At 44.4% G+C, this 22198-nt stretch overlaps 2 protein-coding genes across 3 annotated transcripts; one reads left to right on the top strand and one right to left on the bottom strand.

The window, feature by feature from the left end:
- Positions 1-2: 2 nt before the first annotated feature.
- LOC109627939 (protein FAM181A) lies at positions 3-1882 on the bottom strand. 2 transcript variants are annotated; one of them, XM_020084771.2, is made up of 2 exons: positions 1411-1882; positions 3-1324 (listed from the first exon to the last, which is right to left on the bottom strand). In XM_020084771.2, exon 2 carries the CDS (start codon positions 1273-1275, stop codon positions 508-510), a length of 768 nt encoding a protein of 255 aa, XP_019940330.2. In that variant the 5' UTR covers positions 1276-1324; positions 1411-1882; the 3' UTR covers positions 3-507. The 2 variants fall into 2 exon arrangements, with proteins under 2 accessions (XP_019940330.2, XP_019940329.2); XM_020084770.2 differs by having other exon boundaries at positions 1436-1882.
- Positions 1883-1919: 37 nt separating this feature from the next.
- prima1 (proline rich membrane anchor 1) lies at positions 1920-20408 on the top strand. Its single transcript, XM_020084772.2, has 4 exons — positions 1920-8727; positions 9598-9739; positions 12111-12243; positions 18016-20408. The coding sequence occupies exons 1-4, from the start codon at positions 8404-8406 to the stop codon at positions 18113-18115; spliced, it is 699 nt and encodes a 232-aa protein (XP_019940331.1). The 5' UTR covers positions 1920-8403; the 3' UTR covers positions 18116-20408.
- The last annotated feature ends 1790 nt before the right edge of the window (positions 20409-22198 follow it).

The raw sequence follows: 22198 nt of genomic DNA, 5'->3' as shown, positions 1-22198 counted from the left end.
TGATCTGATGCCCAAGGGGTTTCTTCAGGGGAAGTTGAATCATTTATTTAAAAATAAAAGTCACGGTTTCAAATGTGCCTATATCAGACACGACTTTGACAAACAAAAAAAGCAATCTACGTCCCACATTCTATTCTCAAAGTTGAAAGAGGAAACTAAAACAGGATGCGTTCATTCATTTGCATGGCTTCTTCCTACCTTTAAAAAGAACAGTCAGCATCTGTAGAAACCTAAAAGTAGAAACCTTTGTTTAACTTACTGTCAATTTTCAGATACTTGCTGGCGTCAGACTGGCATGAGAAAGTGAAGCTGATTAACTTATTCTGCAGAGAAGTGCAATTAGTCCTTTAGATTTTAGCAACAAAAATAAATGAAGAAATCCAATAAGTGCTTGAGGAAAGAATCTCCTGATCAAATGCTGAAAGAGGAAGTGGATGTGTGAAGCACACAGTGACAATAAGTACTCATATTTACATTTGTCTGTGTGTGGGTTCATTAGTAGAAGATTTAAATGAATCCAAACACACTGAAGATGGGAGACTGGACGGTGGGTTTGGTGGGTATGGGTTTGACCACAACATGTGTGTGAAGCTTCTGTCCATAAGGATGCTCTGGTGTCTCAGTCCCTGCTGCCTTGCTCCACAGTCCCAGGGGCGGGTGGGGGACCACGATGTGACTGTGGAGGACCTGGTGTCCGTGGTACTGGAAGGGGCAGCAGCCGCACACGCTCACGCAGTGGTGAGAGCTCAGGTCCAGTTTGAGCGGCTCTTTGTCCGCAGAGCTGCGCCGGCCGGACGCAGGCAGCGCGGCCTTATTTGTGTCCTCACCACAACTCCTCTTCCGCTTCTCGTTGTCACCGCCCTCAGACGCACCTGCAGAGCCTCTTTTCAATGAACGCTCCTTCTTAGCTGGACTCAACTTGGGTTCCTCCCAAAACGAGGCCGGGAGCTGGCGTTTCCTCATGGGCACCTGCACCGCGCTCCCAGCATTCTCCACGTCCTGCGCATCTGAGCTGGCCTTTTCTGCGCCCTTTACGCTTTGGTGCTCAGTCCCCGCAGCCGGTCTGCCGCACGCATATTCCGCAGGCCTGTGCGTGTGGCACCTTGGCACCCTGGAGTACCTCTGAGAAAAGCGCTTCAGCTGCTTCTGCAGATATTTCCTGTGGTCCACGGATCGTCTGCACGGAGCTGACTTGTCCAGCGCTGCCTTGATGTCACTCGATGCCAAATTTACAAAATTAAGCAGCGTTTTGACCTCGCTGTCTGCGTTTGCCATGTTGACTCCAAATCAGTCCATGTTAGAGCTTGTAGTTCACCATCAGCATCTAAACAGAAAATTTATATTTTTTTAAAAAGGATTCAAGTTAGGAATTTAGCAAAACCTAAATTGAACGTGATGCAATTTACGCACCACTTGTGGATGAATCTTAACGCACCACTTGTGGATGAATCCAGCCTCGAAGGCGCAGTCCAGGCGCAGACTGTTCTCCACACTGCAGTTGGAGCACTTCAACAAGTTGAATGAATATAAACTCCTTGTAGTTATGGTGCTTTCCTTGAACCAATCAGCGACCCCAGGCCCCTCACAATGCACCCCAATCAGCCTCCAAGCGCCCTGGTATCGAATTCTTCACCATTGCAAATTGTTGTCATGGAGATCTGTAAAAAAAAAAAGAAGAAGAAGAAGCCGCTGAGGGGATGCGATATTTCTCCTGCACGGTGATTTCTGCGCGTTGAGCCAAGCATCTCTTAAACCCGGAGTGCGCATGAATAAAAAATGAGTAACTCTGCAGGGAAATGCGTAAATTCCAACTCTACTCTCAAGCTTTTTAAAAAGTACAGATTTGAACATAGATAGAGTAACACAGAGAGTGATGTCAGCTGAAGGACTTAGCGAGGGTGGGTGGGGGGGGATCTAAAGAGTGCATAACCATGGAAAGGGGGCTTGAACGCTCAAGAATCTTGTCTTTCTGTTTGCCCCCTCAATCGAGCGACACAAAGGCTGAATTACTCATTCAAACCTCGCGGGACAAAGGGGAAGGAGCTGGATAGCACTCCTGCATTTGTAGTCAAACATTTAGAGACTTAAATCGAGTCGTCATGAAGGAGAAAGAGTCGGACAAAGCCCATAGAATTGCCATCAGCAAACATTTTCCTGTGTCATATTATGGGGGTCTCCATGGCTCCCTCTGGCCCGCGGACAATGGCACAAGTTTGCACACTCGAATACTGTCACCCTGCCAACGGCAACAAGGGTCCAAAACAGGACAATCCCCAAAGAGAAAGCATGGGCTCTGCAGGGAAGGTTGCAATGGAGGAGGAGGAAGAGGGGAGTTGTGAAATGCTAATTGAGCTTCATCCCCTTATTGAAGTGAGGGGATAAAAAAATGGAGAGTACCTATCCTTCCATTGAAGCCCATCAGCAATGGAATGAGACGTGAGGAAGCTGTTTGTCTGGAGAGCAACACTTGTCCTCAAAGCATATAACGTGCACCATGGATCCCTCCTGCACCAGGACACTGAACTTTCTTAAAAAAAAGAAAGAGTCTGCAGTCTATATCAAGGCTACAGGCCATTTATCTGTAGTGAAGTGCAGCCTCCATGATTGATTGCCTCATTCAGTCCATTTGGGGTTGTCTGAGGAGAGCCCTGCAGGTCTATATATGTGTGTGTGTGCTCTGGCTGCTCTATCTTTTAAGGCAGTGCATCACTCTTGTCCTGGAGAGGCGAAAGGGACCCCATTGTCCCGCTCTCTTCTTCTTCCCTTCACCTCTCTGTTCGGCTGAAAAGGCCAATTAACAATGGGGCTCTCCCTCCCCTGGCCTGTCACCCCTACTCCTGAGCTTTTGAAGTGAGGGAGAATGAGAGGAGGGAGAAAGAGGAAGCACATAAAGGCGTCCGTAAATCCCACAGTGCATGGCTGTCCTTGTGCCAGAACAGGTGGATGCACGGGACGTTTGCATTTTAGCTATATGGTGGGTTGAACTGAGCTGCGGAACTTGATTTTCACAAATTTATCAATTTACCAATGCACTGTAATCTATTTTGAGGTGCGTCATGCGAATCGTCCTACACGTTCAATCTTGTATACCAACAAACACATTCACTTCCTTCTGTAGCTGTTGTGCACCAAAGATATACATTTAAAGTGACAGTGTGTAGGACTTAGCGGCATCTAGTGTTGACGTCCCAGATTGGAGCCAACTGAATACTTCCTCCCTCACTCGTTTACCCCCGCGCATGTAGAAGAACCTATGGTGGCGTTAAGGTAACATAAAAACATTCATATTCAGAGTTGGTGTTTGGATTGTCTGTTTTGAGCTATTGTAGAAACATGACGGTGCAACGTAGCTGCCTCCGTGTTTGAGGATCAGCTCTCGATGTAGATATAAAGGGCTCTTTCCAAAGTAATGAACACCCAATAGTTTTAATTGATTGTACACAAAATAAAACAACTCTGAATATAGCTCAGTATAGCTAAACTCCTGAACATTTGATGCAACACTGTTTTTATGCATGTGGCCATATTGATATTAATATTTATTTTTGGTATGGATATGTATTTAAATGTGTTTTTTCTTAAATTTAAAACAAATCTTTAATCAGGTTTGCGGTTTTTTTTTACTACTCTAGGTCAATTTGATTTACAGCTTGTGACGAAACATTTGAGAAGATTTTGTCTGCTGTCTAAAAATAATGAGCTGCTACTCATAAAAACGTGGATATGTACTCCACATGAGTCCACAGACTCCATTTGAAAAAAGGTTGCAGCCAGGAAGTGTTTGGGTGTCTGGTGATGTTACAAAGTACTGGACTATCATTCCTCCCTGTGTTTGGATACTGTAGCAGAAATCTATTTAGCAGAGGCCCAGTGGGGCTCTGTAGTGTAACAGAAATCTGACTCTGTCTGGGCTGTCTCTTCAGCAGAAGCTCTCCATGATACATCCATTAGTGGAACTTTCTATTGTAACTATGGGCACTTTTTCTGTCCCCTGCATCAGTTCTTTGCTCAAAAATAGCCGCAACAAGATAAGATATCAGTGTATTGATGCTCCAGGGTGGGGACAGTCAGTATTACAGCAGCACAAGAGACAGACCAGATGAAGATACACGGAAGATAAACCAGAGCAAGGGAAATAAAAAATATGGAGAGCTATAACCATACATCAAAATTAGATAAAAGCCATATACAGTGCACCGATCCATAAAGATAACAGCTCTCTAGGGCAAAGTGAAATGGAACAAAGAAATAAATGGGGAAATATCAGGGGGTGGTTTAAGATTTTATGTGTGTAGCATTACACACATCTAAAGATTTCTAGGAAAAGGAGGGCGTTGAAGTGACACCTCAAAAACGAACCTCTACTCAACAACGCTGCTGTTGGAGATTTTGAGGGCACAGCAGCGCTAATTAATCCCTCGTCTTCTGGCTTTGTGAAAAGTTGTTGTGGTGATAAATACACACTCAGTGGTCAGTTTGTGCATGTACACCTATACAATCTATTGCAATTCAGTAGAGCAACTCTGCTATTAATTCTACCTTTCTGAAGTTGTAATGTTCCGATTTTATTGTCAGATATATGTAAATTCAACAATATGTTGATTACTTGAATCATATTTAAAGCTTAATTTTTATTAAAATACAGAAGGAGGCAGAACATTAGAAACACCTCTAAATTCAACAGTCCAGTACAACACCACCTACTACACATACAATCTCGACAACAACCTCTAAAAGGGCTGACCTCAGCAGACTTTATGGCAGAACGGTTGTGTTGGATTGTATTAGACTGTGTGGGTGTATCACATAAAGTGGCCATGTAGTGTAAAAGTGATGGAAAAACCTCCGCAGAACTCTCCCAGCAAATAGGTGCAATGGATCATCTTCACCCCGAACAGCGAGAACACTGTCTTATCTGGATCTGGTTGAATCGAAGGACAATATAGACATTTTATTATAGGAGTAAACCCGAACTTGTGCTTATTATTTTATGTGCCATTAATCTGTGATACATTTACATGGAACAACTTAATGTCATGTGTTGCCAGACATTTCCACTAGATGGCAATCTACCTCCACAGTGATAAACCCGACTGGCCTGTTTCAATAAAGGAGATGAACAGATGAAGATAGCAGCTCAGTTATTTTCTAAGAACATTAATACTCCATGCTTGACGTGAGCTTTTAAAATCTCTTTCTGTTGATGCCAGTGATATGTTTTGGCTCTTGGTGGCTTATAAAGACACTGTTGATCATTCTCTGCAAGAATAATCACACTGAAAGACCTCAGTAATTTTATTAAGAGCTTTTCTTATCTGACTTTAAAAGGGGCCGTGATGTATGTTGTGGCAGACTGCTGCTTGTTGGAATGAGGTGAGGCAGCAGGAAGTAACCTGGAGGATGTAGTGCTTTCCTCTTGTCAGATAATCAATACTGGGACAGACTGTATAGGAGAGGATGGACGAGCTCAGCCACTGGGCACAGTATATATACGCCAAAAACCTAGACTTGTTTACTTCAAAAACTCTGCATTTTACTGTATATGTGCAAATGCAGTTTAACAGCAGCTTTGGATTTTCCACTCGAAAAGTCATCCATGGCTCTTGTGTGCATGAGCTCACCCCATGACTGTCTGTGAAGAGCTTTTTGATAGGCAAGAGATGTGATAAATGCTCGGCAGCAAGGAAAAGGCTGTGGGGCTCGATGCAGAATCCATTGATCTTAATCCAAAGTTGTTTGAATAGTTGGCCGAGATGTTATTTGTGTTATTTGGAATAAGCAGGCAGTGACACAATTGGCTCTCACCTCTCGAGCAAGATTTGGAGCAGAGGACAAAACAGGCTGACATATGATTGTGGGGTTTGTGAAATATGAATAAGCGATGAATAAAGATGTACAGGCTGAGCAGAAAGGAGAGAAGAGGAGAAACTTCTCAGGTTTAAAGCATGATACCCTGCAACAAGACCGTCTACAGTGTCAGAGAAAGACTTCCACGATACAGAGGGAGATATGTTTCGAATCCTGTTTAAACTGCAGATTGATTTTTATACATTTGGACTGTGAAATGGCAGAAACAGTCCAAATGGATAATCAAAATGTTCTAAAGCTCAAGTCAATGTCTCTAAATGTCCTGTTTGTCCAATAAACAGTACAAGACCCAATCAAATCTGATGTAGTGAAAAGAAGCAGATCCTCACAATTGACAGGCTGGAGCTTTGGACCGTTTATTTGTCTTATTGTGAAATTAGATTGTCAGTCGTAAATAGAAAAAAAATCACTTAGTTGTTCCAGCTTTAAAGCTGTGATCTATGCAGGATGAAACAATTCCTTCCTAAATAAATTGTTTGGAATATATTTAATGAAAATTCCTACAATACGTCTCTGGGATTATACGAGACTATACTGAAATGTTAAAATGTCAGAGATATGGTGCCGCTTAGCTTTGTTAACAGGGTGTAGGATAGCCCTACACCACTGGAGGTCTTTATCCACTTTTAAGGACTGGGTAGAATGATAAGCTATGATCAGGTGACTTATAGAGTGGCTGGAAGAGAAGGTCTTTTTGATGGAGTCTGGGGCCCATTCCTTGCCCGAACGATAGATATGAGAGATTAAAGCCACTTGTTCTTGCAAAATGTGTATTTGGATCAGGTATGTAATGTTATTCTGTAGAATTAAGAGGTTGATAATGTTTTTATTTGTGTTTTGTTTTGTTTAGTAGTATCTTGGGTTTTTGTCTTTTCATATTGTTTTTGGCTTGTCTGGCCAGATGTGAGCCTTGTTGGTAGACTTCAGACTTTTCTTTTATGGTTGTTTGAAAAAAGAAAAAGGAATAATAACTCTAACATAGAGAAACATTGTTTAAAATAACTCTAACTTAGTTAAATGTGATTTACATGTAAATGTTTGACTAAAAACATTCATAAAACAAAACTGTGATCCATTAATTCAGCACTAAGACTATAGTAGGTGGGATTTTTATAAATGTGGTGACGTCAAATAACAGATACAAATGCAAATATTACAAGAATATACAAATATTGTACTCAGTACTTATCATTGACACTATAAGATGAGGTCTGATTCCCTCTGACAGTGTTTTAGTAAACCCCAGTAAACTGTGCCTGTCACGTTGGCTCTCTAGTACCATGGCTGTGAGCTGTGGGGTAATTTCATAACTGTGCCGAGTGAGGGCCACCAACAACATTATGCAACTCTGCTCTTAAAAAACTACCCATCGCAGTCGCACTCTTTACCCTCTGGCCTACACAGCCTCTCCTCACATAAACTATATCAGCATGGCGATATAGGCTACACAGCAAGTGACAAAAATAAAGTAAAAGTTGAGTTTTAAAAAATAAATGTCTCATGAATATCTTATAAATGTCTTTGTTGTTGAGCACTATATAAGCAGTGGATGCCAGGTTACATCAGTGGTGTTTATTCCATCAGCCTACTTGGGGACATTGGACCACAGAGTGTTCTAGCAGGGAAATCAAACATGGGCATGCCAATGTTTTCAGTCGGTAGGCGTCTTGCACTCATTCTCTCTCTCTCTCCCTCTTCTCTCTCCCTCCACTTGACGCGTCATCCTTACGCACTCGCCTCCTCCACGCAAAATTGTGGGCTATACTCTCCTGCATGGACCACTATGGTAAAATAAAAAAAAACCACACAAACAAACAAGCAAAACAAAAATAAGCCAACTGATACAAACGCCCCTCGTATTGACCATGAGCTCCCCCCCATAAGCCTCCATCCTCTACCACCTCGCTCCCTCTTTTTGGGAGGATGAAGGGGGGGGAGTTACTTTTTGAGGAGCGGAGGGTGAATTTGTAGGAGCACTGCGCGCTGTCAGGATGAGCCGATGTGCGCGCAGCATCCAGTGCGCGGCGGTGGTGATGCTGACGCTCCCGTCTGACACAGCCCGCTGCGTTATTGGCACACAGAGCGGGAGGCATCAGTTTGTGAACCCGCGGCTCTGCCTCTGCGCTCCGGACGCGCCCGTGCACATCCACCGCTCAGCCCAGATAAGTTGAGGGGGAGATGTGAGGAATCCTGCCACACCATATTCCTGAGGATCTCTTCTTTCTCTCTCTCCCTCCCTCTCTCTCTCGCTCTTTCTCTCTCTCTCTCTCCCTCTCGCTCTCCCTCTCGCTCTCTCTCCCTCTTGCTCTATCTCTCTTCCCATGGTTTTTTTCCCTCCTCTCTCCTTCAACTTCGATGGCTTAAGTGGCCCATTTGCACTCATGCTCGGAGCCGAGGAGGGATGTAAGGTACGGGCCATCCACCGCCCTCACATTGCGCGGAGCACCGGCATGATCCAGGTCGCCATCTGAGTGCCAGAGAAAGAAAGAAAGAAGGAAAGAAAGAAAAAAGAGAAAAACTACTTTCGAGATGTGAATGGTCGAAAATTTGCTTCACTCACTCCACCGGCTCGCCTGTCCTATGCTACCGACAACGGGATTTCAAGAGGAAAATGATTGTGGCATTATAAACTACTTCTGGGGACGCCTGTCACAGATCTCTCCGCTGAAGTGGACAGGGTGGATGGTTATTTCCCACACACTTCCAGCCTATGTGTGCTGCATTCATCTGTTGGAAACGCTGCCTAGTATCTTCGACAAAAGAGGAATGCTGGTCCAAGATCTAATGCCATTCACTTTAAGTTGTTGGCCTTTATTCTTCGGTCACTGCCTCCTCTCACTGTTTTTACTGTCATGCCAGGTAAGGATCATGGCTTAGGGCGCGCCACTTGTCACTTTACGCATGAGGAGAGGTCGCACTAATGTAGCTGGAGTTTGATTTACTGAGGTTAAAACTGTGGTTCTGACTGTTTAAAAAAAAACTTATATTCACACATTAAGCTGCAGTTATAATATAATCCTTTGCATGTGTGCATACACTGTATGTGGGGGTCGCCAGTCCATGGCACACATGTGTGTTTAAATCCTCAGTCAGCCATGCATGTGCAGAGTTTCCACTAAGGCATGAGAATTACATCTAAGTGCACTCTCATCCACACACAGACACTCATCTCTCTTTGTGGTGGGAACATGGAGTAGCCAACTGTGTTTTTATGATAACAATATTCAGTTATCCCACCAGGATCCCTGCAGCAGGCAGGCATATGTTAGTGATGAGTATTCTAACCTCTGCCCTGTGCTGCTGCTGCCTACAGATAGTGGTGAGCTGTTGTTCACACGCACACAGTGTTGCCAGGGTTCATGTGTAATGTGATCTGCTTGAGTTTCCAAGTCCGCCCACGCACACTCCTAGGGGCAGCCTGCTGCCCACTCTGCTGGTGGGTGGTTTCTTCCAGGGAGCGGGTTGATGCAGCCATAGACGTGCTACTATTGTGCATGTACTACATACACCAGCAGCCCCAGTGACAACAAACACTGGAGCTGCGATACGAAGAGAATGCTGAGAGGATGTCCACAGTGCTGCCAAATGAGAGGCTGCTGAGCTGTTCAAGAGTCTCCATTTGTGCTGCACAGTGTTGTGCTGATGGCACTTCTGAGTAATGCACTGAAGGACAGGGCCTCAGCCATTTCAATGTCTCTCTCTTTCTCTTCCACTCTCCCTCGCTATAAGGGAGAACTCCAGAGGTCATGCTCACGGACTGTGGCGGAGAAAGTTAGTGAACAGTGCCAGCTGGCATGCCACTGTAGAAGATACCCTCCCCTGCCTCCACCGCCACCTCCCCCGCCTCCCCCGCGGCTACTGGGCACATCAGGTAAGACACCCAGGTTTTCACACCTGTCTCCGTCCGAGTCTGTCTGCCTCACCCTTTCCACTCTCACCCCACAGTTGGATCTCACTCCTACAGCCACGTGTCAAGCAATAGTCTGAAGAAACTGTTTTTCCTTTTATGCAAAAGGGGAAAAATTTGCCTTCAATCCCTCCCCTGAGAGTTGATGTGTGAGTGCCCATGCATGGGCCTTAGTTTTCTGTGTGTGATAGAGCCAGCAGGATGTTGACAGCTGAACACAGGACTAATTTATTCCGGGTCTGACCTTGGGGAGTACCCAGCTGCCTGTGAAATCCATGCCTGCTGGGCTGCCAAGCTCAGTGGCTCAGTGGTAGGGTTTCCCCCGGAGGACCCCTGATTAAAACACAGATGAGTTAATTAAATTAGCTCTAATTTGATAGAGATAAGGGGCTAATGAAGCAGCCCAGTAGTTCCAGCTTCGTTTTTGAAGTTGAGCTGCCGGCAATAAGGGTGTGTGTATGTCTGTGTTGTGTATGGTAGTCCTTGTGTACAAATCACATACAGTATATCTGTGTAGATCCATGGCCTGTTGCAGCAGTCTCTTCCCCTCCACTCTGAAACGGTAAATCCACTGACAGATAGGTGAGCATATTTCATTGGGCGCGCTCGCTGAAAGTTGAGATGATTTGTATGGCGTCTCAAGCACCTTAATGAACAGTGCGCTGAAATATGGGACAGGCGTTGCTGATGATGCAGCCATTCTGAGCTATTACTGTGACTCTTTAGAATCACTCAACCCGAGCCCTTAGTGTTATGAATAGGGAGGAGCACTTCATCATCAAAGTCTCAACAGACAGCACTGTAAAGGTTTTAATCAATCAGGTCCAATGATTTTTTTCTTTCTCTGTCTGGTCAGTTTAGATGGACCTCCCTTTTTTCTCCCCCTGACTCACCATGTGAGCTACCAATGAATCGAGTTATAGACCCATCTGTGATTGTTGTCAAGGTCACTGCATGAATGCTGCCAGGACCATCTGACTGTAAACTAAGGTGTGAGTGTGGAGGGGGGGGGTTGGATGCCCACTTACCGTCAATGCACGAGTGGAGCTCTGCATCCACAAGGATCTGGTGCCTCCACAACAAGCAGCGTGTCACGATAAGTATGATAAGCAGGCCAATTTCCATTCCTTTTTAACTTTACACAGAAATGTTTGCAGTGTGCAGACGCCATGAATAATTCACTTAAAAGGGAATTTTTTTCCCACCCGTTTTCAATTTAATCTATACAGGCACATAATTATCTAGATACTCCCACAGTAGCCCAATTTGCGGAGTGGTTAGAGCAGAAATTTTGCTTTAAACTGAAGTCTTTAAAATGCAATGAATATGCATGGCTCAAAAACTGGGACAATGGCTGCGATCTTATCTATGTGCTAAAAGTCTTGGGAAAATAATGGAGAAATTGGCGCTGCAAGTAAGCGTCTGTGTGCTAAAAATGGTTTCCAAAGTCCTTTCAAAGGAGTGTGCTCCATCACAATAGAGTAGATCCGTACCACTGACTGAATTAAATCCTACAGCCGTTGACAAAATGCAGGATTAAAATGGAAGTTTGGCTGAGAGGCGCTTTTAAATTCATAGTGACTTATGATGTGGTGTGCCGTACTGGGAAGAGCAGCACCTTGTTATTCGCTCTGTGGAGAAATGTGCTGTGCTGGAAAATAGTCCACGGCATTACTGAGGAGTATTTGTTGCCATGGTGTAAACCCTTTCTTTCATTCATAACAAAATAACACTATACATGCAGGAGTTAGGAGTTTCACATATACAGAACGGTGTATTTTCTCAGGAGCATGAAGCTGGAACAAATTGGCATTCGTGGCCCGATAGATTGATGTGCACATGACTAAACTGATTTATAGATGTGGGAGAGCATCAAACACTGCAGAAAGAGAGGAGGCAAGTTTCTGCATTACAGATTCAAAGTTGCTGATGCACATAATATTATACAACGTTCCTGGTGAGTGGCCTCAGTCCACGGATCTAATGTGGGAAGAGCAGGAGGTTCCTGCAACAAATTGGTGTCAACAACAGTGCTGGTGTAAAGGAAGCTGACGGGACCTTAAATGATTCATAGTGTCAGGTTGTATATCTTTGACATTGAACCTAAGACCCACAGAACAGGCAAGGACACGGCTTCTTCCCAACTCAGAGAATCACTTCAATGCTGCTGTGTTATTGTGTTGTATAATGCAATCACTCAGGATATATAACAACATGGTTAAAGTCAGTGTTGTGTGCATTGAAAGCACAGTAAGTGTGGAATTTTGTTTTAAATACATTAAATTAATTCTCAGCTTTCTCTCTCCTCTCTTCCCCTCTTCTCTCTCATTCTAAGTGCCAGAGCCCATGGTGCCCTTGTTGAGGCCCTGGTGGATGGAGATGGACATTGTAGTGCTTGGAACGGTGGGCTGTGCCTCAGTGGTGTTCCTCCTCTCAGCCATCATCATCTGCTACAAGGCCATCAAGAGGTTGGATGTCATTGCTTTCCTTTCTTGTTGTATTTCAGTCAAATCTCACTCCGAAATATATCGAACGATGACAAATTGAAATGGGAACTACTCAATGGGCTTCGCAACATATCATGTGTAATGTGACCCATGGGAGACTGTAGTATTTCTCGTGGTCTCGTGTTAGAGCGGTGCAGGGGACTCAGTGACCCTGTCATCACCCTGCTGGGTCACACTCAGGTCAGAGGTTAGGTAATGGAATGGGTTGTAAATGTCACTGAGAAAGATCCACTACAGTGAGTCCAGCAGAAACCGCCTGTATCCTAAATTAATTTATGGTGCATGACCACCTGAGGTAAAATTACTGTGTTTCAAAAAAAATATTTCTGTCTAATAAGTGTATGAAGCTTCATAGAAATGCTGCTGGATTCAGGAGCATGAAAGCACGAGGTGAGCAGAGGAATCCCAAGACGCTGCCGTTGCAGCAGGAAATGTTTCTCCCATTTGGCTTATTAGAGAAAAGGCTGCGTGAGGTTTTGCCTGCAGCACAAACCAGACCCAATTCTCTGTGTGACATTCAGGCAGCTCCGTGTCACACATGCACTCTGACATCCACGTTAATGTTCCCAGACATTTAACAAACACACACACACATGCACACACATCCACATCGTGCAAAGCCCTGCACATGTACACAGAAACATGCAGAGGATACTTGTGTGCACCCATCCATATACACACAGCATCTTAACATACATACATACATCATTGTGGCATATTTACACACTCTATAAAACATGGCATAAACACAGACTTTCACACACTCATGTGAGAGCAGCCACAGAGGTGTGTGCTAAATTAGGGAGCGACTTTTATGTTTTATTAATGCATGTTTAAATAGATTTTGTGTCCTACCTTATTATATTTATGGGACTATATTAGGCCCCAATCCCAGATATGGCTTCCCTCAGCAGAACTCTATCTCTCCTTTCTTTAAACAACAAATAGGCAAAGTCAGGCAGTGGAAGTAATGGGTAGTTGGCTCAGGAATTCATTATGGCAATTCTCCAGCCCCCTGTGTAGCCAAGGGGCACCTTTTTTAATGCAGCAGTGGTAGGAAAGTGTTGTTGCAATACGGGCTCTAGCCCCAAACCCAAGTCATTATTTATGAATTAATTTGCGCAGTCATTCAGTCACAGGCCACATCTTTTATACATGCAAGCAGGTCGTGTCCTGAAGCTCTGTGGGCTCTAGACTGCAGACTTTGTGCCACGCCAAGCAGGGGGAGAAATACACAGGTCCAGCCAGACTAGCCTTATTACACATTCATTAGTCACCAGCCAGGAAATCCAGGAAAAAAATGTGGTTCTTTCAAACATTTGTCATGGATTCTGTAACCGTCCATTGAGAGGAGGGGAGAGGAAACAACACAGAGAGAAGGATGGATAAAATGTTGTCTAGCAAAGCAAGCAATGGCAGTAACTGAGCATCTAAGTCAATAACAATGTGAGAGAGGATTTGTCAGTGAGAAAAACACAGCCAGTTATATATAGCCCTCCAGCCCCTCAGTGCTCCGGGCTTTCCCAATGAAAATCAGCTGGCCGAGGGCCAAGGCCCGAGCGGCACAGACAGCAGAGCAGCGAGCCCTGCAGGTCCCAGCCCTCCTGGCCTTTTGTTATTTTTTGTAATCTCTGTCTGCCAGTCATCTGTCAGAAGCAAAGAGGGCTGGAGAGAAGAAAGAAACACTTCCATACGATTCTATTCAGAGTCCACAGCACTCAGGGAGGCTGGTGTGTGCAAGCATAGAGAAGAGGATTCAGACACATGCTGGGTTTCAGTGTTGCTGTGCCATCCGAAGCAAGAGACATGATGCTGCAGTCCGGGCTGTCAGCCACGCAAGGAGCCAAAACAAACAAAACTCAACCCAACTGACTAATGAAGCTCGTCGCTTTTCCCAATCACTTCCCACTCTGGGAGGCTCGTCCAAAGACGGATAACACATCACAGCTGGTCCTGTCCAAAGGTGATACTCCACATCCAAAACACTCCAACCGCAGATACAATAAAAGGAACAAAATGCTTTAAAATCCAATGTTTACTGATACATTATTAATCCCCTCTGTTGCATTTTCAAAATGACTATACCAGCACACATCAAAACTGCAGACAGCTTTCTACAGTCTGTTTTCTAATACTTATTCTTTCAACCATGACATGTTACTCTAATTTCCAGATGGCTGGAGTAACTGTAAACAGCTCAACACATGTCCCAATTTCGACGTGATCCATTCCCCAAACTTCAAACAGGAGAGTGTGCTGTGATTGCACAGCTTCGATATGAAATATTCATCCAACCTGTGAAGTCTTGTGTTGCCACCTGCCATGTGTCAACAGCATGGCATCTATTATTGAACGTCTGGGTAGAGGTTGGTTTGAGGCCCCAGTGCTCTGCCCTGTATGGTGGCCCCAAGCGACATGGGCAGTGTGAGTGGAGATTACATCCTGGGAGAAATAAACAGGGCTGAAGCACCTTCAGGATGTAGATCCCCAGTGTCAGACTTGACTTTACAGCATGACATGAAATACCAACCTGTCAAAAAATATTCAAAATTAAAATATTAGTGAGTGCAGGGACGTTGCGTAACGTTAAATGAATATCGACTGCACTGACTCACTGTTCTGAGTAGAAGAATTCCCACACTGGCTATAAACAGTATCATCTGTCCCACAGAGAAAACTTTGGTATATCCCAGCTCCCCGAGCTGCAGCTACATCATCCAATCATCGCCCCCCACAGCAGAATGTGTTTCCACCCCGCAGCTGGACAGTTTCCTTTCTCAGGCTTTCCCCAGGTCCCACCGGGACACGGCAAGCTGCATCTGTCCTGCAGCATGTGTCCCCGGTGTCCTGAGCCACACGACCCCTCACAGCTGACTGTCCCGGAGGAAGTCTTAGTCACAGCCTCACAGTTTGTTTGCAACTTTGTCTGCAGTGCAGTGTCATCTATTTTAGGCAATAGTTACTGGTCAACATCTTATTAATACATCAACACAACAACACAAAATATTAGGCATTAAATCAATCTGAGACTATTGCAATACAAGAAAGCTCAGTGCACACAGTTCATCTTTAATTAGAATTGAAGATTTCATATTATTTTTCACTTTTTATTTGTATTATCTCAGCAATGCTCCATGCTCGCCCATGCTACCATGCTACTAGGCTAATAACATTAGCATGCAAACATGCTCACAATGACAGTCCTGACATGCTGATGCTAAGCAGGTTTGATGCCATAGACTGTGGCCTTTATAAAGATGGATGATGCATCCCCACTTCCTCCTGTTCCTCCACTTCCATCCCTGACAAAATATCCTGGACACGAGTGCCACAATCTTGAACTTCATTTGGAGCCAAGTCTGCAGAGTAGTGATTGTTTGGAGGGGCCGTGGTATCGCCGGTCAGCTTCAGCTGTCAATCAATGTTTAACCCCATTTTTATAAAATCAAATATAGAAAATAAACACTATTAACATCAGTGTGATGTTTATCTAAAATGAAAGACAATTTCATTCAATGTGCACTTTGACTTTTTAGTTTGGTTCATGTCCCAGTCACTAACATGGAGGAGATAGGGTTTATCAGCACTGCAGCCAGCCACCAGAGGGCGATAACAATGATTACAGTTCACTGTTTAGAAATTGTCACGTCAACTGTCATCATGTAGGCCAATAAAATGTATTATTTAGATATGATTATGGCACTAATTGAAAAGTGAAGGAGTGACCACAGTTCATCCTGATGGAGACATGAATGAAGAAAAACAGAAATGTGTCTCAATCTGACATTTGGTAAGACATTAACTTCTGCAAATGTCAGAATTGCACTAGAGGAAAAGAAAGTGGGGTATCAGTTCACCCAAGGGGACCATTAATGTCTGCACCAATCCATTAAATCATTGTTGAAACATTTCACTTATATCCACAAATGTGAATTATAGTGGTGAGGCTACAAGTCAGGAGACAAGCAGAGTCAGTAGCATTTGTCTTCCAGGGACCATGAATGTGTGTAAAATGGAAATAAATGTCATAGTGGTAATAAAATATATTTTAGTAAGTTTAGTAAGTGTTGCGCTGATTGACAGACTGAAATTGGCATTCCACATGGTTAGCGCGGCTAAAACGTACCTATTTAGAAATATATCTAGATTGTATATTATTCAGACTCCCCTGTCATTTTTTTCATCATGGTGAAACTGGTAAACATCCTGATTAGATGAACAACAGATGTAAGTTATTCCACCACTGGGAAAGAAAAAAAACTGGATGGAGTGGAACTGAGCACGATTTCTGAGGAGCTCTGATGAGCACAGGAGGTGGAGGCACGGAGGTGAAGCACAGCACTGACATGACAGCTGAAAACAGCTGAGACAGGAGCAGGTTTAAAACCTGACAGCAGAGAGATGGTTGTATAACAGGGGTGGCCAAATCAGATTGGCGGAAGTGAACAGGATCAACAGAAAAAGACAGCTGACAAATTGAGATGACAGCTCAGGAATTGTGAATAAATAGGAACGTCCATGTGCTTGATTAAATATTTAGTAGATTGACACCACCACCATGGAAATACTGATATTAATAGAAACAACATTAAGTTGTAACAGAGAGAATGCAGTCTTAAAGGTACAGCCCAAAGATGGTATATAAATGTGACCCTAGGTGAATTGAATTGAGCAACAGCGCATTTATTTAACCTATGAATTTAAATGTTCGTCCATAAGAGGATGTGTACGTTCTTCCTTCTTTCAAAAACTACATGCTCTCTTTAAAAAAATACTTACAGCCTCACATCTCTGACACAGTCTCCACAGAAACTAAACAGAGTGAACTTAACACAGTGTTTTTATTGCAGTGTGTTTGTACTGGATTACATGATGTCTGGGAAATGTGCTCATTTGGCCCTATAAGGATTCCCTCTCGGCACCGTGTCCGAGAAAGGAAAACGATTTGTGCTGGACTGGACTGAGAATGACTGTTCGTCAAAGTTGGACCGGCTATCCGCGGCTTTCAGCGGCTAGGAGAGGAGACACTGACCTAAGATGTCGCTCAAGGGTCCGCTGTGCCAGTGAAGGCACTGTACAGTGTTGAACGGGACAATGACTGTATTAACTGTATTCAGATCTGTCTCCGAGTTACATAAGCCGGAGCAGGGGAGAGCAGCTGAGGGGGTCGGTGCAGAAGCCACAGTACACTGGACAAATATAATAACCACAAAGGCACAGAGGAGTGCATGAAAAGGGCGGCATTGAATGATACTGCTCTTCACAGGCCAGTAGCAGCACGGGGATCATGTGTCGGCACTTTATTTTGCACCAGAACGTACTCTCAAAAAGGACCCGAGTATTAAAGCACAGCCTGCGTTGAGAGGGAATTTCACGAGACGGTTATGTATCGATGTTATTCCCAAGTTGTTTTGAGAGCTGCACACACACTCATTACTTAGCAGGAAGATTGCATCTACCAGTCAGAGTAGGTAATTGCCTTATCCCCTGTGTTGCAAAGCATCCTTCCCTCCTGTCTCCTTGCAAAAGTGACCTTTGAACATTGAGCTTATTAGAAAGGATCGCTGAGACCAGCGTATCCATCCAGAGCAGCCTGAGAAATCAAATCAGCCCAAAGGTTAACAGTCCAGAAACTCTGTTTTAATGACGTGGCCTTTAGCTGAGGGTGAATGTAGCGTCACTTCTCTCTTGGCAAGGAACTCATTCTCACTCTGTGAAAATGTTTATTCGCAGGAAACCACTACGGAAAGAGGAGAACGGGACGAGTCGCGGGGAATACGCCATGAGCATCCGCAACAAGAAGGCCATGGGTACGAACAACACTGTGGTATAGACTGTCTCCCGGTGGACGCAGGAAGTGACATCACCGTGTACGTCTCTCACCTCAACCCCCCGAATACAGCGATCCCCTCTCACCCAGAATGCAACAGGGGTTTTATTTTCAACCCGAGGTATTCAAATACCGTCCCTATTTGCTTGGCATGTCGCCCGGACTAAAGACACAATTCAGCTCGGGAGGAGCTGCAGAAGACGGAAGGAGGAAAAAAAGTGAAGGCAGAAAGGACGGAGAGAAAGATCCACAAGCCCCCATGGTGTCCAAAGTGGCACAGCAGGCTGAACATTATGCTCTTAGTAGCAGCAAGTGTTGTTGACAGGCTGGTTGGCTGCTGGCTGGAGAGGGACTGTCTGCCAGTCTGCCGCAGATCCAGACCTGACACACTGTTGACATCTGCAACGGAACAACAGACAATACAGCAGCCCCCGCGCTCTCATGGGTGGCTCAACAGGACGCCCCCTTACCCCCCCCACATACACACACGATACATAACGTGCATGCAGTTTTTACAGAGAATGCAACATTTTTTTATATTCCAATCCTCACACTGTTCATCTTTGGTTCTCCATTTCTGAGACAGATGCTCTGTGAGAGGCATGATGTTACTGCTGGTCCTGGCTCTGAGATGTGGATTCATCTGACTATGCAATTTAAAGAAATCCATATTAAAGAACAAAAAAAAAAAGAGAGAGAAAAAAAGAGGAGCAGCAACATCAACATGGTATGTTGTGGTTGTTTTACCATGCCAAAAATGCCACTGAAGACTTAGGCTCAAATGTAATATACTTCAGTCATTCATCTATTTATTTGCTCTATTTATTTACTTATCTACCTTTGAATTTATTTTTCTACTCAAAAAGAAAAAAGGAACTGTCTTGTACGTTACTCGCAACTTCGAGAAATCTTGAACATCTCGATGAATCCATTTTTATTTCTTGATAGCTCTGTTTTTTTTAAGTGAATAATTTATAAAGCATATAATTCATTTGTGATGCTCCGATGCTTCGAGCCTGCTGTCGGTTTGTCGAGACACTGATGCAGAAAACGCGCTTGCTCTGCAAAGAGTTTTGGTATCAGTTGTTTTGTCTCTGGGTGTTTGACGATGCTTTTCTCTGTTTCCCTGAGACTTCAGCTAAAACGCGAGGGGTCTTTATGATGTGCTCTGTGAATGTGCTCTCAAAACATTATTTCTGTGCCGCATCATATGGCAGTCCCTGTTTTTTTCATGTGTTACTTCTGCAAACCCAACAAGTTAATGTGCTATCACAGGTCATCTGTTAATTCTTGTTGTTTGAGTCTTGGGGTCAGCAAAATGCCTTCAGCTGTGTTTTGTGGATTGGATTTGACAATCTTTGTTGTTGTGGGGGTCTTTTTTCTATCCGTCAAGAGGGGCTTTGCCCATCACTGTAGAAACAGGGGACATGAGCCCAGGGCTGACCTTGTGACTGGTGAGAGACAGGAGACTTAGCCAATAGCCAGAGATCAGGTTGCACAGAGGATGGCAGGGATGTGTGTGTGTTTGTGTGCGTGTGCGCGTGTGCGCGTGTGCGCGTGTGTGTGTGTGTGTGTGTGTGTGTGTGTGTGTGTGTGTGTGTGTGTGTGTGTGTGTGTGTGTGTGTGTGTGTGTGTGTGTGTGTGTGTGTGTGTGTGTGTGAGAGACTCAGTGCTGTCACAGGCATCCTCCATATCCCCGTTGGAAAAAACACAACTGAGCTGAACTGGAGCATCACTCTGCGCTGCTGTGCTTTTTTACATTAAACCTGCGTGTGTCTGGGCATGCATGCATGTTTGTGTGAGAGTGAGTGCGTGTCTCTGTCTGTCTTTCTGTCTGTGTGTATGAGTGTGCATGCAGATGAGTGTGCTCTGAGAGTGGGCTGCACTCTGTGGCTGTCGGTTATAGTCATTGGCTGAACTGTGGAAATTTGGGAAAACACATGCTTGCATCTAAACATGCACAGGTATTAGCTAACAGTATACCCCAACATGTACCTATAGGAGAGAAGAGATGGATGCATGAATGTAAATATTGATATTTAAATATCTGCCTTCTGGACTGTTAATTCATGTACAGTGTAACAGAACATGTTTATACATAGCGGAACTTAAACAATGTGCTACCATTTAGAATTATGTCAATGTTGTCATGTTGATGGAGCAAGCCATTAATGTATATATGGCAATCAATAGTACATACACAATTTATGCATTATACCAAACAGATAGAGAGATGTGTATAAGTTGATTTCATTGCTGAGTTTTTCAGTTGTAAATAAAACTGTACATAATGACAGACTTAAAGTCTATTTGTGTTGAAAGAGATGCAGCGAACGCGCAGGTATGAATTTGTTGTTTTGTGACAAGCTGACAAACTGGCTCACGTGTAGCGAAGGTGATGAAAGAGAGACTGTTTTATTTAGCATGTGATCATCCTGTCTGCACTGTGCTGTGTTGTGTTGTGCTGTTTATGTCTCGGGCAGAGCTGGGGCCGGCCCGCGTCTCCTGCACCTCCTGCAGCGCGAGGACATGTTCTCAGTTTGTCTCACACAGTGCATCTTTAATGAACTATGATTATCAAGCATATTCCACTCCATGTAGCTTAATGACGCAAATAACACAACTTATAGGCCACATATTGTTCAAGCTCTGGGCTCGATCAATAATAATGTCAAAAGAACAAATAAATCATGGGTGTGTGAAGGGTTCCTGCAGCTAAAGCAAGAAAGCAAGTTGCAATAACAAAATCTTAAAGGGATTTTTTTAAATAATACCTCTGTGAAAGAGAGGCTTCATTGCTACGTTAAATCATATAGACATTTTCCCATTTTGATTTTAATTTGTACATCGTATATTAAGTGTGGCTAATGATGTGAAACAAACAAGGGGGGCAAACCTGTACCATCGCAAGCTGATGCAGAAGAGCACTGAAGAGGAATGTCAGTGGATTACATTGTGAATGAGGGACCATAGTCTACTTTGCCTTCCCTGCTTTAGATGTGCCATTTGATGGTAATGCCGATGGACACTCTGAGCAATTTAAACATTCATGCATTTTCCAGCCAGGGCGCTGAGGATTTCACTGTAATAAAAGCAATGTGACAGCACTAGGCGGAGGAGGGAGGGAGGGGGGATTGTCACTGTCTCAACAAGCCTTATGAGGCTCTCAGTAGGTATCTCCACACAACCAAACACACTCATGCACAGATTCTGTAAAAATGTTGAGTTGTGCTGCAGCCGGCATGAGGCCGCCTCTCTCCGGCTGCTCTTTCATCAGGGTTTGTCACTAATACACACACCTGGTGAGGGTGTCGTGCTGGTGCATGACTCTCTTTGTGTTTGTGTTTGTGTGTGTGTGTGTGTGTGTGTGTGTGTGTGTGTGTGTGTGTTTGTGTGTGTGTGTGTGTGTGTGTGTGTGAGAGAGAGAGAGAGAGAGAGAGAGTGAGAGAGAGCATGTACAGTCCTTTCAAAGCTGACCTTCACAATCTTTGAGGACCCACTCACACCCTCTCTGCCTGAGAGGCTCTGCCTGGTCAGTGTTAATTACCCTCAGTACCTCCAGCTGCCTGCTCATCAGGTCAGAGCGCCCATATGCTCCTCCAGGAGGCGGCGGGCGGGCAGGGGCGGGGAAAGTGCTGGATACCTGTGGGACACTGATTACATAAGCTGCTGCTAATGAGAGAAAAAAAAAGGCTGCCAGTTCAAACGATCACAACGGTGGCAGTGGCTGACAGATGCAGCCCCAGAGCAAGGGGACTTGGTTAAACACACACTTGCACATACACACCTGCATCCACCATCACTTTAATACTCACTTGCTCGCTCTCACACACACACACACACACACACACACACACACCCAGCAGGAGAGGGGCTCTTTGATGAGCCAAGACTAGAGGTTGATGAGAAGGGGCACTGCAGCCTGATTCAGCTGGCTCTGGGTCACCCGGGAGTGTTTGTGTGTGTGTGTGTGTGTTCATTAGTCACATTGTGTGATATCATCACAATAGTGATTCATTTGGCACGCACCTTTCAACGACCTCTCATACATGCATTGACTAATCAGCTATTTTTTTTCAAATAAAT

Source organism: Paralichthys olivaceus, chromosome 12, assembly GCF_024713975.1.
Source record: "Paralichthys olivaceus isolate ysfri-2021 chromosome 12, ASM2471397v2, whole genome shotgun sequence".
NCBI classification, from domain to species: domain Eukaryota; kingdom Metazoa; phylum Chordata; class Actinopteri; order Pleuronectiformes; family Paralichthyidae; genus Paralichthys; species Paralichthys olivaceus.
The sequence above is the reverse complement of the archived record's forward strand: the minus strand, read 5'-3'. Positions and strand labels throughout refer to the sequence as shown.